Raw genomic sequence first — 18,340 nt, 5'->3', positions numbered from 1 at the left:
AGGGGATTTATTGCAATTTTTGGTCCGCTTCAGTTAACATCTGTCCCAGAACACAACAAATATTCACTAAATGAGTGAGAAAGCAGAAACTCCCCTCCTGTGTCCTTCCCAAAGGAATGATTAGCTGGGGATGGCTGTTGGGGAGTTGAGGTTTGGGTGAAGGACAAGCTTCATTTTTAAATTACAGAATCATTGGCAATGGTGGGAACTGACATGGTTAGAAAGGGAATCTGGGCTTGAGTTTCACACTGGCTCTAACAGACCCATCTATCTTCTTAGATTTTAAATAATTTCCAAGATCAAAGTTTGGTTTTATGTAAATGCAATTTTAGAACAGAGATGTTGTTATCCAAGTTATCAGTGTTGAAAACTGAAGCCACAAGAACAAGATGAGGTCTCTAATGGGTAACTAAGATATCAATTTAATTCCAAGGGATTATTTTACCATCCAAAGAAAAGTGTGTGATTAATCAGAAGGAACTAAAATAAACAGCTATGAGATCTTGGCAATGTCTCAAATAGGTGCTCAATGAATGCTTGTCAGGCTGTTAATTCAGGACAATCACAAACAATAAACACACAAATTGAGACAGTCAAATCCAGGACAGAATACTTGATAGTAGCAAATTTGTTTAGATTTACATTTGTCACTCTCAGGTTAAACTGATTCTTTCAAAATGATATAAAATCTTATTTTTATGTAGACCATGAAAAATAAAGCCAGCAACACCCATACACATGTCAGAAAATCTGCATTCATTTCCACACTTTTGCTATCCAAGCATTGTGGAAGGTTAAGAATAATTTGAAGGTTAAGTATTATTTTTATTTTAAATGAGAGCAAATTCTTAGGACCACATCAAATAAAAAGAAAGGTGAAATCTATTAATGGAAAATGTTGAGTAAAAATAAAGGAAATAGATGGTGGAAATTATATATAAACAAAGGGTTATAATAAATTACAAAATCAATACGAAAAATTGCCAATTATTTGTAAGATTATTGAATTGATTTAAATCAAGCTTAAAGTACTTTAGTCATATCTAATTTTACAAGTTAACTCTGTAGCATGAAAATAATGAGTTTTGCTTATACTGCATTATTGATCGGGTTCATTTATAGCAGCAGTTTCTTCTTTATGGGCTCTGGGTGAACTTGCCAATTTACAAACCAACTTGGAAGAGGAAGTGATAAACTAGGAGTTCATGCTGTGGTACAGTGGGTTAAGAACCTGACTGCATGGAGTTCAGCAGTAACAAGTTTGACTATATATGAGGATGTGGGTTCAATCCCTGACTCATCAGGGGGTTAAGGATTCAGCATTGCCGTGAGTTGTGTAGGTCACAGACGTGGCTCAGATCCTGTGTTGCTGTGGCTGTGGTGCAGGATGGCAGCTACAGCTCCAATTTCACCCCTAGCCTGGGAACTTCCATACATCTTGGATGAGGCCCTAAAAAAAAGACAAAAAAAGAGAATCCGACAGCAGGAGTTCCCATTGTGGCTCAGTGGGCTAAGAACCTGAATAGTATCCATGAGGATATGGGTTTCATCCCCAGCCTCACTCAGTGGGTTAAGGATCTGGCGTTGCCCCAAGCTGCAGATTGTAGTTCAGATCAGATCCCATGTACTATGGCTGTGGTTTAGGCTGGCAGCTGCAGTTCCAATCTGACCCCTAGCCTGGGAACTTTCACATGCCAGAAATGAAACAAACAAACAAATAAAAAAGACCTGCAGTGGCTCAGGTCTCTCTGGAGGTAGGCGGTCGATTCTCAGTACTATGTGTTAAAGGATCCATCCGCAGCTGCGACATAGGTCGCAGCTATGGCTCAGATTCAGTCCCTGGCCAGGGAACTTTCATAATGCCACAGGTGAGGCCAACTAAAAAAAAATAAATAAATAAAATAAATAAATAAAAGCAGTGATAAATTAGCTGTTTTCTTCTGATCTTGAAAAGCTTATCTGTAGGTGTTTCACTGAGGTATTCACCTGAAAATAGTTATTCAGCCCATCTACCATTCCTAAAATGAACTGAAGGAGAAAGCTCGAGTGGCTCTTTTATGCAAAAACACTTAGGGCTGATGGGATTCTTCCATGGACAGATGTGTTTTTAGACTTCATTTCTAAATCTCTTTCTTCAAAATATTGATTTCATCTGGTCAATTGCCTTCAAAGTATGTAATGCTTTGTGTGAAAATTAAAACTTTAGTCCCAAGAATAGAGAAGTATTCATTTAGTTTTTAAACCGATTTAGATTCAACCAATGTTACTGGCATAATGAGTATGCTTTTTCAAGTCTGACTATTGTACATGAATAAACTGAAGATTGGTAAAGCTTTCACACTACACAACAACCCAGTTTCTTTACATCTGTATATAATGGAGAGAAATGAGCAAAATGACATTTATCACAAAAAATAAACTTCAAATATATAACTTTAGTTTAAAATGTACAGTTCTCAAGAACTATACTGTATATGGGGAATTTACATGCTATTACAATGACAGCATGGTATTTTTATGGTTCACTCTAGTCCCCATCTATTTCCTTGGAAAGTTTTGTCTTCAGACTATTTACCACTTAAAAAAAATTAATGTAGCACAAAATGAGGAAAAGAATTATACGTATTTCTTTATAAATTAACAGTCTAAAGATAACAGATTCATATTTCTCACTGTCAATAATTGTGAAAAGAAACAGAAAATGAATACAAATCAGTTTAAAAGAAAACAAGATTTCAAAGCCAAGTTCTGAGAACATTACAATGTATTTATGGAATTACAATACCATAAAGAACTAGTTCTTGTTGTGGTGGTGGTTCTTTGCTTTTTCTTAGGGCCATACTTGTGGCATATGGAAGTTCCCAGGTTAGGGGCTGAATTGGAGCTACAGCTGCAGGCCACAGCTACAGCAATGCCAGATCCAAGCCACTGTGATCTACATGGTAGCTTGAGGCAATGCAGGATCCTTAACCCACTGAGCAAGACCAGGGATCAAACCCACATCCTCACGGACACTAGGTCGGGTTCTTAACCCACTGAGCCTCAATGGAAACTCCCCAGAACCAGTTTTTGATTTGCTGCATATCACAGCCTTTCCTCTAGATATGTGCATGGTTTGCTCATGCATTTATTCAGGTCCCTGATGAAATATCTTCTCACAAAGAATGACTTCCTGGCCCTTTGATCATTCTCCCAAAACAAGAGTGGTTCTCAAACTTTCCAGTCTCATATAAACTTTTCAGACTCTTAAAAATTACTGAGGACTCCAAACGGCTATTATCTACTCCATGAGTGACACAGAATGCTATTTATAATATTAAAACTAGAAGTGTTTAAAAAAGAAGGAAGCATCACACACTTTCCAAGAGCCATCAGAGCAATGATGCTATCATGTGCTACTTAGCCTCTGGAAAACTCCACTGAAATCTCATTGTGTATGACTCTCATTCTCACTCTCACTGTGAGCATCATGAGACTATTGTAAAAATGGGTACCTCTGCAGCACCCTTGAAAGGTTCTTAAGGACCCCCAGAAATCCCAAGGACACTCCAGGAAATGCTGCCCTATTCTATCCTCCACCAGCTTTGCCATTGCTGTAGCAATTTCCTTCCTGACCTTATAGTATTTAGAATGCTTGATTTCAGCCTTTTCTCCTAGAATGTAAATGCCACAAGGGCAGAGGCTCTCTGTGCTACTGTTAATAAGTGTTTAATACTGACATTTTAAAAGAGAATGTAACAACCACTTGTGCCTATAGTGATAAAACAAAAACCGGGTATATTAAGATTTGATATCATCAGTTGCTGCTGAAATTGATGTATTGTATGATCCGGGTAGTTAAAATGTTTTAATTTCTGGGGGAATCCTATAAGATGTCTCCATAGGTATTATGGGAGACCCCTCCTTCCGCCGTGACCCAGGGAAAATTCTGGTTATTCTTGACTTTCTGCCTCTTCACTTTTCCTCATATCTACCAGTTTTCATCTGTCTGTCCTATTTCAGTGCTGGACACCTATGATGCCTTGACAATTTCAAAACCCATTTATATTTTCATTAAAAATTTCCAAAAGGCTCTAAACTTTGTGCCTGATTCCAGGAGACCCTGATAACACAGATGAGAATGAAGTTTTTAATGAGAAATTTGCATTGGTTTTTCTTGCTAAAGGAATGGAAAAGGAGTATTGGGTATTTATGTCTTTGCCTGTTCCTTCAATTCCTCAGTCTGCCTCTGAGCCGGTGAGCTCTTTAGAGAAGGTACAACATGCTTCTTAAATGTCTATGTGATAGAAGGAAATCTAAGAAAAAGAATTTGAACATTAGTTGAAGACTACCATGTAGAGATACAATCTGGAGGGAAAGAAGACGGTAGGTTCCTGGGGAATATGGCTACACCCCATGTGGTACCTGAGTGTTTTCCTGCAACTTTTGCTCACATCTTCTACCTCTAACTTCCCTTTGGCTCTATAACACCAAAGTTGGTGGGGGAGGTAGGTGGGAGTGAATAGGAAAGGAAACAAAAGGATGCATGAACATCAGATAACTTCAGGCATGGAACCATGACAAATTTCTGGAGAGGAGACCGTCCTGTTTGTAGTTCAGATACCTGGACCAAAGGGCGAATAATGAAGTAATTTCTCAAGGAGTGGACAATCCAAGGATGAACTCAACTAATTTGAATAAATGCATGTCCAGGAAAGGATTTGGGATCCCCATAGTTCAGGTGACAGTCCTCAACCACTGGCAGAGTGAGGGGAACAGCAGAGCTTGAATCCAGGTCTTCTGGCTCCGAGGGCAGGATGGGCTACCTTGAACCCCAACCCAGAGGCTCTCCACCCCATTAGGTATAAATGAGGATCGCTGGTTTCCACCATAATAGATCTTCAATATTGTGGGCCACTTTATTAATATAGTTATCATTTTGATTATTCTAATCATTACAAAAATCTTATACTCCTAAACTGCTTCTCAATTCTTTGTTCCCATGCTTGTCAGAAACCTTGATATTCACTTCACAAGGATGTCTCTTACCTTTTTTATTATTATTATTACATAAGAATACATGCTATTATATCTTACAGCATTTTAATAACCTTATCTTCAACAATTCTGTCTCATAGAATTAAGTATATTCACAACAATGAAGTGAAAATGACAGACAGTAAAATGAAAATCAAGAGTAAGTAATTTATTGAGAACTATGTCTAGATACTCATATTGCAACAGAACAAAGGGTGGGAAAAAAAATGTATGCATGTAAGAGTAACCTGATCCCTATGCTGTACAGCAGGAAAAAAAAATAATAATAAAAGAAAAAAAAAGAGTAAGTAATATATTCACTTTTGTCCAACTCCATATGATTATTCTATTTGGATTTTACCTGCTCAGAATGTTAACTTACATGATTGATTCTTGAGTTTTGGATATACTCTGATTTGAGAATGCAAAAAAATATCATTCCTTTCTTTTCTCTAATACTTAGAATATATTAAGCTCCTAAGATTTCCTTCCCAGAATGCTGGGATTTTCTAGAATATGGTAGAATTTCAAATTGTCAAGTGCTGCAGAAAGAAATAATTGCCATTTCAAAATACAAATATTTAAACAAATTAACAATCTCTATAAACATATAAGCCACTTTCCCCCAATCATTCTCTTTATGATTCTGACTGATGAATATTTTTATAAATTTGGCTAAGAGATACTGACCCTTGTCTCTGAGTTTGTATCTCCAAGGACGCATGGATTAAATAAGGTACTTGGTCCACGGCAGTTTGGGTCAAGCTCTATGTTATGTGAGAAGCTAATGGCCCTGAGCGTCCATCAACAACTTTATTTTTTTTTTGTCCAGTAAAGCAATAGCAATTCTCCTAGGGAATCTGTGTCACGTATTTGTTAGAATTGAAATTACAGAGCTGGCAGTCACAAAACAGTGGTGGGATGGTGAAGGTTTTACACATAATTTACATACTGTTTAGGATTGCACTTTTAAAAAAATGGAAAGTGCTAGAAAATACTGATAACTGTATGACACATCTGTGGACTAGAGCAATTATTGCCTTAGGGTCAAGAAGATGGGTTTGCTAAAAGTCAAATTTTATTTTCATCAGACCTTGGAAATAAAAATAACAAAAACTTTTAAACACAAGAGATTACTTGCTATGTGCCTAGGGGTTGAGACTAGTTGCCACTGAAGTAACTTTCCAAGCTGGTTTTAGATTGTGTTTAGCATTGTTTTAGTGTCTTTCGGGTTAGGACTAAGACACTGGCTCTCAAAGGCAGCATGCCAGGTTCAATTCAGCATCAGCTATTCCACGTCTATTCTAGCTAATGAGTCCATTGATTGAATCATCACCAAAACAAAGGATGAACAGGATGTGATGGGCCTGTGCTAACTATATGAAATGTGTCAAAGAGCCACTACATATTGATGCGTTACGTGTATATAAAGAATATAAACATGGTATATTATTCTAGTATTTAGTAGAGTGTCGTCTGGGTTGTTCTCTTTGCTCCCCAATTCATTCTCTGCCCTTCTCCCCACAGAGACTATCACAATGCTCCCTTGGCATTTGGTTTATGATGGGACTTGGCCAGAGGGAGGCATGAGAAGGCAGGAGGAGAGAGAGAGAGGTTAGGATATTTATTCTGCTGCTCCTCAAGCCATGCCTCTTGACTCTGCTGGCACTAGTCCTTTGATTTTTCCTTTGGGACCAAGAGTGGCAAGGGTTTCCATCTGTTGCTACTCCCTGAGTACCTTTGCAGGCAATTGATTGTTCCCTTAATCTTTCTCTCTCCTTTCTAAATAGTCTCAATTAAATTCTCTTCAGTTAAACTCTTTTTGAGTAGAATCTATTTCCCATCTGGACCCTGATACAAATACAAACAGAGGCTGGGATTTTTATTTTATGATATTCTAAGGGCTTAAAATTAGCCATAATTGATCCTCAATATGATAGTCATCTACTCATTATTTAAAAATTAATTTCCTAAATTTTACTCAATTAGTTCAGTCTCAAAATGACTTTGAAAATGTTAAGAATAAATGTTTCTTAAGAACAATACTATTCTACACTTCACTGTGGTTCAGATCCATTAGCATAAAACTTTTCAATGGCCCTTTCATCAGCTTTATTTTTTCATTTGTTTTGTTTTATTTTTATTTTTATTTTTTTCTTTTCCTGTCTTCAAATAAGGAATCAGGGCCTACCAAAAGATCAAATAACTAAAATCCTAGGAATCTTTGAAAAGATAATTCAGTACATAATAACATAAACTACCTAATTTTTCTAAAAATGAAAAAAATTCAGCAATTAGCAAAGGTATTTCAAAAAATCTTACTGAAGCATGTAATTTTCCTATAATAAAGATACATCCCTTGTAGGTAATCTTTGAATTTTGCAGAAATAAAAATGAACACTAAAAATTCTTTCCGTTTCTCTTGTGTGTAGCAGAGTGTTTCAATTTCAAAAGTTCAGGATTGTTAGTTGACTTGAGGTTTTTAAAAAGTTCATGTATTTATCCTTTCTATTTTATTTGTCTCTTCTAGTATTTATTTATCTCTTCTACTTTTTTATATTACTTTATCTTTGCATTGCTTTTATTATTATTTCCATCTTTCTAGCTTCTTTTGGTTTATTTAGTTCTTTTTAGTGTTCCCCAAATCAGTACACCATCCTTTATTTTGTCTTTTATTTTATTTTTCTTTTTAGGGCCGCACCAATGGCATAGAAAAGTTCCCAGGCTAGAGGTCAAATTGGAGCTGCAGTTGCTGGCCTATGCCACAGCCACAGCAATGTAGGATCCGAGCGTCATCTGTGACCTATACCACAGCTCATACCACCACCAGACCCTTAACCCTTTGAGCCAGGCCAGGGATCAAACCCACATCCTCATGGATCCCAGTTGGAATCATTACTGCTGAGCCACAATGGTAACTCCCGGTGTATTATTTTTAAGAATAAAATTATGATTTCCTCTGAGTGCAGTTTTCTACCATACCACTATATTTTCATTATAAAATGTTGCTATTTTATTTGCTTTGTAATTTTCCTTGTGCTTCCATTTTGATTCTGTAGATCCAAAAGTATGTATCCTAATTTTAATGTGATTATATTTTTTTTCTATTTTGTAATATAATTTTGCTCCACTGTTTAAAACCTCGACCAACAATAATTTATTTTAAAAAAGCACTGACAGTTAACTTTAAGGCAGACATAGTGTTGATTAAACAACTAAATGGTGAGTTCATACAATGTGCTAGTTTAAATGCCAAAAGGGATATCAGAAAATTGCTGAGAATCACCAATATGCCAATAAATGCGAGAAATCCAGATGCCAATTACTGACTTAAGATAGTTTATAACCAAATAGGAGTTAGTGTGGAGTAATGCAGGAAGAAAGTAGATAAAAGCAGAGTGAAATGGATAAAATAAGTATAAACAAATCTTGAAATCCTAAAGATACTGATCATGATATGAATATTATTACATTAAGAATTAGTATATTAATATTGATATTAACCATATAATGCTCTTATATATTAATTATCTTCAAGCTTAATTGTCATTTGACTTACGTTCACTTGTTGAATAGTCTTGTGGGTCAAGTATTCCTGATTCCTGCAGTGATCTAATACAAGAGTCCACCAGTTCAAGACCTGTTGTAAGCTCATCTTCGATATCTTTTTGACCATCTGAAATATAATATTTAAAAAAAATGAACAAACACTTGATAATGTAAATGTTAGAGCTTGAGACTATCATTTAATAATCAAAAATATCTTAACCAAAGATATTACCTTTATGAAATTCTCATTAGACATCATCACATTGTAACCCTTGGACAACAACCATTGAAAACCAAGGCCAGCCAATTCTATGTATTCATGAAGAACATAAAGTTACTAGGAAATTGGGAGAGCTTAACTCCCATGAAATCTTGAGGCATCATAACTACTTCATTTATTTTAGTATCATGGTATTATCATATTCTTTATCATAAGTCTCTTTCTATAGTTCTTAAAAAATTAATCAATATAGATACATGTGAAAGGAAGTGTAAATGCTCATTAAGAAGCTGTATTTTCAGCCTAAATAACCACCCACAGGTGAATAAAGAAGATACACACACACACACACACACACACACACAAATACGGAACACTACTCAGTTATAAAAAAAGGTTGAAATAATGCCATTTACAGCAACATGGGTGGACCTAGAGATTATTACACTAAATGAAGTAAGTCAGATAAAAACAAATACCATATATGTAGAATCTAAAATGAGACAGATGAACTTATTCAAAAAACAGACACAGAAAACAAACATTATGGTTATCAAAGGGGAAAGGGTTGGGAGAGGAGTAAAGTAGGGGTTTGGGTTAGCATATACAAACTACTATATATAAAATAGATTTTAAAAAAGGTCCTACTGTATAGCATAGGAAGTATATTCAATATCTTGTAATAAAACATAAAGTAAAGGAATACGACAAATTATATATATATATATATATATATATATATATATATATATATATATCTCCTATATATATATTTATATAACTGAATCACCTTGCTCTACATCAGGACCTGACACATTGTAAATCAACTATATTTCAATTAAGAAAAAAAAGAAGCTATACCTTGTGATTGCCAATGAAACTGCTCTTCTGCTGAACTGTAAAAAAGAGAACATAGCTATCATGAATTGGTTAGAAAGGAAAGAACTCTAGACATATGACAAAAAGGTACATTAAGTGTAGTAATGGTGGCTCCATGGAACACCCTTTAATTTCCTATTAAGAAAAGGGATCCCATTTTGATACAATCTTAACTTTAATCCATTTGATGTATACTTCTTTTGATTCACAGCTATTAGCATGTTGTAAATGGACAACGTTCAATAATTTTCAGAACAGCTCATTTTTTTTTTTTACAAATCCCGACCTACTATACTTATTCCTTACAACAGTTTCCACATATTTGCAGTTCTATTCAATGTTAGTTACTTTAAAATACAAGTCTGAATAATTCCATGTAGTCTTTGTAATGTATTCTAGTAAGTAACTGTCTCCATTTTCATTATAAAGAGATAAAATAAATCTGTACCTTCTTCTAGACATATGTAGCCCTTTCCAGTTATTTATATTAAATTAAGTAATATAATGATTATAACACTTTACCACCAATTTAATACACAGTTCACAAATCCTCACTTTACAAATATATCTCATAAAATGACCCAGGCAGAAAGGGTTGCTCACATAAATGATATGCCAAAGGTACTGTGCAGATTGTATCTATGCAGGCACAAAAATATTATGCTGAATGGTTTATTAAAATACATAAATAAATTCAAAACTTCTAATTATAAACAACTCTTTCACTACATAGGCAAATCATTCCAACATACCATTTCTTTAATGTATAAATAATTTGTGAGAAATCTAGATGCCAATTACGGACAGGTATGATTTTGAGAATGATTTCCCACACTTACTTCACTAGATCTTTTACTCTGATCAAGCAGCTTTCATGAATAGCTCATCAGTTTCACAACAGCAAGTAGGTTTTAGAACTTTAATCTGTACCTTAGAGATGGGTTCTGAATACATTAGTGGGGGAAAAAAGGGAAGTCTGGTATAAAATCAGAGTTCAGAGTAACCGTGATTGATATACATGAATATAAGAGTAGTCCCTTAAGAGACATACAATTTTTTTTAGAGTATCTTGCAGCCAATCCATTTTAGCAAAGTGGAAAATGGTTTTACAATGATGAGAGCTTATAGACAGTTGATGCATGAAATGATAACATTACAAATTCAGTCCAATGCAATTTTTTCTTGCATCAAAAAGATGTAGCATTATATAGTAGTTATGTAACTGCAAAGTTTTAACACTTAAAACAGAATTGTTACCCTATAATTTTTGAAAATCACAAAGCATGTTCACTTAGTAAATGGCGTTCAATATTAGGGTAGAAATTGCTTTTGTATTTGTAGCGGGTTTTACCCCCAAAGATATGTCCACACCAGATCCCTAGATATTGTGAAATGGTACTTATTGGAAAAGCATTTTTATAGATGTAATTAAGTTAAAGATCTTCAAATGAGATCATCCTAAATCCAATGACAAGTGTCCTTATTAAAGATACTTGAGGAGAAAGACACAGAGGAGAAGGCTGTGTGAAGACAGAGGCAGAGGTTGGAGTTATAAGTCAAGGAATGAATGGAGCCACTGGAACCTGCAAGAGTTAAGAAAAGATCCTCCCTGGAGTTCCCACCATGGTGTAGTGGGTTAAGAATCTGACTGCAGAGGCTTGGGTCACTGTGGAGGCACTGGTTCAATTCTACACAGCATGTAGAATTGGCCCAGCATTGTGGATTAAGGATCTGGTGTTGCTGCAGCTGCAACTGTGGCATAGGTCACAGCCATGGCTCAGCTTCAATCCTTGGCCCAGAAACTTTCATATATTTTGGGTGCAGCTGCTAAAAAAAAAAAAAATCCTCCCCTTTAGCCTTCCTAGAGAACGTGGCCCTGTTAACACACCTGGATTTTGAAGTTCTGGCCTCACAAACTATCATATAATAAATTTCTTTTAAGCCACTCAGTTGTAGTAATTTGTACAGCAGTCCAAAGAAACCAAGATGGTGTTTTTTTGACACAATAAAATGTTCTCATGTTATATCTTTCAGGATTTACTGCCATCTCTTTGCAACTACTTTCCTTTTACCAGTTTAGTCCGTTGCTAACTACTTGTTGAATACCTGAGCTCTGATAATTCATAATAATCACAAGTATCTTTTGGTAGATGAGGGATAACTGGCTTATTGACCAATTACACACACACACACACACACACACACACACACACACACATGCATATATATGAATTTGACCACACACACCATAAGGAACTCAGAAGGTATTCAAACTAATCTCTGCAACTCCAAAGCTCACAGAACAGAGCTGACTTTAGACTATAAAACAGAGCTACAGTAATTAAAACAGTATGGTACTGGCACAAAAACACATGGATCAATGGAAGAGAATAGAGTCCAAAAATGAACATATACACACTATAGTCAATTAATCTATGACAAAGGAGGCAGAAACATAAAATAGAAAAAAGGCAGTCTCTTCAATGAGTGGTGCTGGGCAAGATGGACAGCCACATGTAAAAGAATGAAATTAGAATGCTGTCTAACACCATACAGAAAAATCAACTCAAAATGGATTAAGACCAGATACTATGAAACTACAAGAAGAAGAAAACATAGGCAGAACATTATTTGATATAAATTATAGCATTTTAGGGGATCCATACCCTAAAGGAAAGGAAACAAAAGCAAAAGCAAACAAACGGGACCTAAGTAAATTTAAACGCTTTTACACAGCAAAGAAAACCACTGACAAAATGAAAAGACAACTTAATGAATGAGAGAAGATATTTGCAAATGATAGGGCTGACAAGGACTTATTTCTGAAATATACAAAGAGCTTATACAACTCAGTATCAAAAAAACCAAACAACTTGATTTTAAAAATGGGCAGAACTGAATATAGACATTTTTTTTCTAAAAAAGAAATAGAGATAGCCAACAGATACATACAAAGATGTTCATGAAATGATGCATGTGAAAAGATTACAGAAACACAAATCAAAACCATGAAATATCACCTCATACATGTCAGAATAGCTATCATTAAAAAGAACACAAATAAATGTTGGTGAGGATATGGAGAAAAGGGAACCTTGGTTGGTGGGGATATAAATTGGTTCAGCCACTGTGGAAAATAGTATGGAGATTTTTCAAAAAATTAAAGACAACTACCATATGACCCAGCAATTCCACTCCTGAGTATATATCCAAAAATCCCACACCACTAATTTGAAAAGATATATGCATCCCAATGTTCATAGCAACATTACTTACAGTAGCCAAGATATGGAAGCAACCTAAGTGTCCATCAACAAATGAATGGATAAAGAATACGTGCTGTATGTGTATACATTCACATACTCACACAATGGAATACTACTTAGCCATCAAAGGGAAAGGTTGACAATTCGAAGCAATATGGATGGACTTGGAAGGCATTACAGTAAGTGAAATATGTCAGATAAAGAAAGACAAGTACTGTAGGATATAGGTGGAACAACAAACTAGTGAATAAACATCAAAGGAGCAAACTCACAGTTATAGAAAACAACCTAGAGGTTACCAATGGAGAGACAGAAGGAAGGAGGGTCAAGACCAGGGGTAGAGGATAAAATAAATAGGATTATGTGAAAACATATGTGAACCTTTGAAAATTGTAAAGCAGTAGAGAATTTAAAGAATCTTCCATTCGATCAGAGTTCCTGTTGTAGTTCAGAGGGTTAAGAACCCAACAGTGTCTGTTAGGATGCAGGTTTCATCCTCGGCCTTGTTCAGTGGGTTAAGGAAATGGCATTGCCAAAAGCTGCAACCATCTGCACAGGTTGCAGAAGGGGCTTGCATCCAATGTTGCCATGGCTGTAGTGTAGGCCTGCAGCTCCTGCTCTGATACGACCCCTAGCACAGGAACTTCCATATTCATATGCCACAGGTGTGACCATGAAAACACAAAATTAAAAAAAAAAAAAGAAAGACTCTTCCATTCAATGAAAAAAAAAGTCATAAAGGGAAACACACTTGTCATACATGTTACTTTCCACCTGAAGCAATAAGAGTGGGCAAGTCACTGGAAGTTTCTTCCATGGCTCAGCAAAGCCTCCACTCTCCTCTCCTTTCAGGCATACTGAAGACCCTTCCCGGCCCCCTTGCATGTAGATGGGTCATGGGAAAGTCTGCGAGAGGAGGTTACAAGTGCCATCTCCCGCCCTAAGCACAGAAGGGCGGGCATGAGCTCTCCATATGCTCTCCTTGATAAGTGCTGTGTTGAGGTGGGTCCCTGAGTAACCATGTGGAAGGAAGATTTCTGCCAATCCAGAGAAGACATGACATGAATGAGAGATAAACCACCTTAAAAAACAAACAAACAAAAAAACCCCAAAAACCTCTGAAGTTGGAGGGTTGTTTGTTTTCGGTAGAATAAATGTCATACTGAATAATACAGAAATGTGCCATTGTTTTTGTTCATAAGCCATTTCCTGCTTCTCCACCTTTCATTTCCATATCCTGGAGCTGAAAGAAAATGTCTCAGGTCTGCCTAGCACAAGTAAGGTGGTGCCCTGCTTTTACTCATCTTTTAAGATCTAGCCACTCATCTACAATAACGGGTGATTTCATATACAGAGCTACACATAACATGGTAACATAATATTTACTTTTTGTTCATCTCTTTGGAAAGTGTTTCAATTTTATGTGCAACTGAAACAAGAAGAAACGCTTTTTTATTACAACAGAAAAAATACCATTGACAATGGTATGAAACTATCCTCTCAAAGCGGAGACTTTTGGGCAGACAAAGAGCATTAATCACTTAAATGGCTTCCTGATTCCTTTAGCACAGTTAAAATACATTAAAAGTATGACCGATCATAGGAAATAGAAGTCCCAGGAGAAACTGCATTTGAATTTTATTTCCTCTAAGTGAACACTTTACTCCCTCTGTTAGGAGATTCAGATTCTGTACAATTGTATATTTTAAGTATTTTATTCTCTCTCTTAAAAACTGCTCTAAGGCGAATGCTCTTTTAAAAAGCCAACTATTTATTCATTTGATAAACACAAGGTATGCGTATATCTCAGGCACTCTTATTTCAGGTGATAGGAATTACTCACAATTATATCATTTTATTTGATATAAAAGTCATTTTTGAGGCTGTCAAAACTTCAATGCATGTTCAATTTCAGGAAATAAACTTTGATTTCACTACTGAAATGCTATTTCTTAAAATAGAAATAGTTTCTAAAGATTAAACTTAATAAAAATATAGATATAATTTATATAAGCCCATATGTATTTAAACATAACTTTGTAGGAGTTCCCGTCGTGGCGCAGTGGTTAACAAATCTGACTAGGAACCATGAGGTTGCGGGTTCGGTCCCTGCCCTTGCTCAGTGGGTTAACGATCCGGCGTTGCCGTGAGCTGTGGTGCAGGTTGCAGACGCGGCTCGGATCCTGTGTTGCTGTGGCTCTGGCGTAGGCTATGGCTCTGATTCGACCCCTAGCCTGGGAACCTCCATATGCCGCGGGAGCGGCCCAAAGAAATAGCAAAAAGACAAAAAAAAACAAAAACAAAAACAAACTTTGTGTAAGTTCCAGAGCCCAATTACTGTGAGAATGTATATATTTATAACAAAGACTATTGTAAGTAACATTTAGCTTTGAGACATATACATAATAGATACATAAACTGGTAAAGCTAGGAAAGAACTTTAAAAATAATATAACAATAGCACAAATCCTAGTAGCTAGGTTGATAGCTTTCAGCTTATACCAGATGATATTCTAACTGATTTATAGTTATTCTTCATGATGAACCTTTTGAGAGAGGTGATATTTTCCCATTTTATAGATAATGAAACTGAGGAAGTTTTTAAGGAATATGCTGGAAGTCCCATAGTCAGCAAGTAAAGCAGCCCGGATTAGGTCCCTGGGTATCTGTTTCTAGAGGCCACATTATGAATTAATATTCTGTTCATACCCTTGGCTCAAAAATTGAACTCCTATGCAATTAAAAAGAAAAACATAAGCATAAACACCAAAACTAAGTTGAAAAAAACAAGCCACATCCTGGGAGAAGATATTTGCAATGCATGTAGCTTACAAAGGGTTAGTTTCTAGGAGTTCCTGTTGTGGCTCTGTGGTAACGAACGCAACTAGTATCCAAAAGGATGTGGGTTCAGTCCCTGGCCTCACTCAGTGGGTTAACGATTTGGTGTTGTCGTGAGCTGTGGTGTAGGTTGCAGATGAGGCTCAGATTTGGCATTGCTGTGGCCGGGGCATTGGCCAGAGGATACAGCTCTGATTCAACCCCTAACCTGGGAACGTCCATATGCCGTGGGTGCAGCCCTAATAAGACAAAAAATAAAAATAAAAAATAAAATAAATATATAAATCAAAGGATTAGTTTCCAGAGCATTTAAATAACATCTACAAATCAATGAGATAGAGATTAAACAATCAAATGGAAGAGAGGTCAACAAGTACATGTATGACTGATATAGAGCAGAAAAATCATAAATGTATGGCCACTGAACACACTAAAAGATCCTTAACTCTATTAGGAACTGAAAGAATAGAAATTGAAAGCTACCTCTTTGGTTTTTATAACACAGGGTGCAAAACAATTAGAAAGTCTGACTGTACTAAGTGTTGGAGATGAGATGAGGACATGTAGCTCTCACAAACTGTATGTGGGGGAGTAAATTAGTGAAACACTTGAGTGAACTGCGAGTTAATACGTGATAATGTCATATGTACAAATACCCAATTACCCAGAGAATCTGCTTCTAGGTAAAGCCTCTAGAAAAACCTGTGTACCTAAGCCCAGAAGACCTGTACCAGACTGTTCATGCCTACATGTTAGCAGAAGCAAAACAATGGAAACAATCTAAGAAATCAGGACTGGGAGAATGGACAGATATAATAATAAAATTCCATATCACAGATGACGTATTTGTGGGATAAACACTATTTGGCGGCTAAAACAAATTAGCCAGATACACAATGTATCAACATCAGTAAGGCTCAAAGGCAAAATATAGAGTGGAAAATGCTAATTGCACATGATATATACTGCATGACCCCAATTATGTAAATTTTTAAAGCATAGATTAAACCATATTATATATAAATACATACATATTCTCAACACACAAGGGTTATTCTTGGGTTTAAACTAATATACATGTATATAACATGTATAGATAATATATATACACATATTAGATATAATTAGAGAGAAATAACAGAGAAGTAAGTCTGAGGAGGGGAAGAAAAGGGAATTTCACTTTTGTCTCTCTCATGTTTTATATTATGAAAAATAAGGAGAAACGTTAACACTAAGAATGTCTTTGATACTTGAAATAGGGAAGTCACATAATTCTTACATTTATTTACTTATTTATTTTTAATTCTTACATTTAGAAACAAGTTTAGTTAAATGCTTTCATAAAGCCCTGTGATACAATTCTATAGCATGGTCTCATCATTGTCAGAATCATTCACAGTTGAAATTCAAATGAGGCAAAACAATTCTGAAATACATAAGTATAAATAGAGGAAAGAAATGGTTTTGAATATAATCTTTTTTCTCTCTTTGGCACATAGGAAAATGATAGTACCACTTTTACTACTGTTCAAGTTTGACATAGTTTAAACATTTCAAGTAAGAAACAGTAACTTTCAAGTTCTGAGGGCATGAGGTGAGGGGTGGGGGGCTAGTTTAAATCAAAGAATAAACTTTGAGTTCCTTGAGAAGTCATTTTCACCCTCATCATTTCTAGCATGATGGTTTCCTTATCCACCTCTGGACCATTTCTAATAAAAAATATATATGAAAGTTTAGATGGTTTTCTTAATGTCAGGAAAAGACACAAAGTAAACCATTACCAAAAGCTACCCTATCTGTTAGGAACCTGCTCAAATACATTTTCTTATTTTCTTTTTCAACTTTTGGATGCCCAAAGCATCAGTCCATGTATGGTATCATGTGGCGTATTTGTGCTCACAATATAGTTCAAAATGAAATAAAGGAAAGGAACAATGAGTTTTTTGTTAGTCTGCTTTCAAGTTAAGCAATGTACCTAAAACATAAGCCAGAAAAACTGGTGAAGTGAATTGCTTCCGAACTGACATTTGATTGTTGCTTATAGGAGCAAAAGGCCTTATATTTACGATGTTCTTATTGACCTGTGGTCATATTCTGATATAGTCTTTTTCAGTATATGGTTTTGTATGCAGCCACATCACAAAAATAACCACTGGTTGCAAAATAAAATGACCTGGGTCAAAAGTCCCAAATACTGTGGACATAAAACATATTTAGAAAAAATGATGAGAAGCAGTACCCTCAGAGCTTTGTTTAGACTGCTGTTGCCCTTGCATGTTAGTGCTGGGTATCCAGTCCTTATTAGTGTGGTTGGCGAGCAACCCTGCTTCCCCTAGAGCTTTCTGTGAAACTGATTTCCTTTCAGTCTCTTGCTCAGTATGGTCTCTAGAAGCATCTGTGATATATTCCCAAATGAACGGCATGACAGCTCCACGGTGTAGTTACAATGTTTATTTCTTTCTTTCTCAGATCAAACATCTTCTATCTGCGTTAATTATTTTCATCAAAATGTACTTCCACAGCTATTATAATAATTTTACAGGGACATAGTGGACCACAAAGCCCCTAAACT

General features: G+C 35.8%; 1 protein-coding gene across 3 annotated transcripts in view; it reads right to left on the bottom strand.

Annotated features, from left to right (window-relative positions):
- The window catches only part of CTNND2 (catenin delta 2), a 1,041,823-nt gene that overhangs the window by 472,786 nt on the left and 550,697 nt on the right, over positions 1–18,340 (bottom strand). For all 3 annotated transcript variants that reach the window (XM_047768122.1, XM_047768109.1, XM_047768114.1), the window contains exons 4-5: positions 9,647–9,681; positions 8,576–8,692 (exon numbers count right to left, since the gene is read on the bottom strand). In XM_047768122.1, the coding sequence (XP_047624078.1) occupies positions 8,576–8,692; positions 9,647–9,681 (152 nt within the window). The remainder of the gene's footprint in view (positions 1–8,575; positions 8,693–9,646; positions 9,682–18,340) is intronic.

Source organism: Phacochoerus africanus, chromosome 1, assembly GCF_016906955.1.
Source record: "Phacochoerus africanus isolate WHEZ1 chromosome 1, ROS_Pafr_v1, whole genome shotgun sequence".
NCBI lineage: Eukaryota > Metazoa > Chordata > Mammalia > Artiodactyla > Suidae > Phacochoerus > Phacochoerus africanus.
This window is presented reverse-complemented; position numbering and strand designations above follow the sequence as displayed.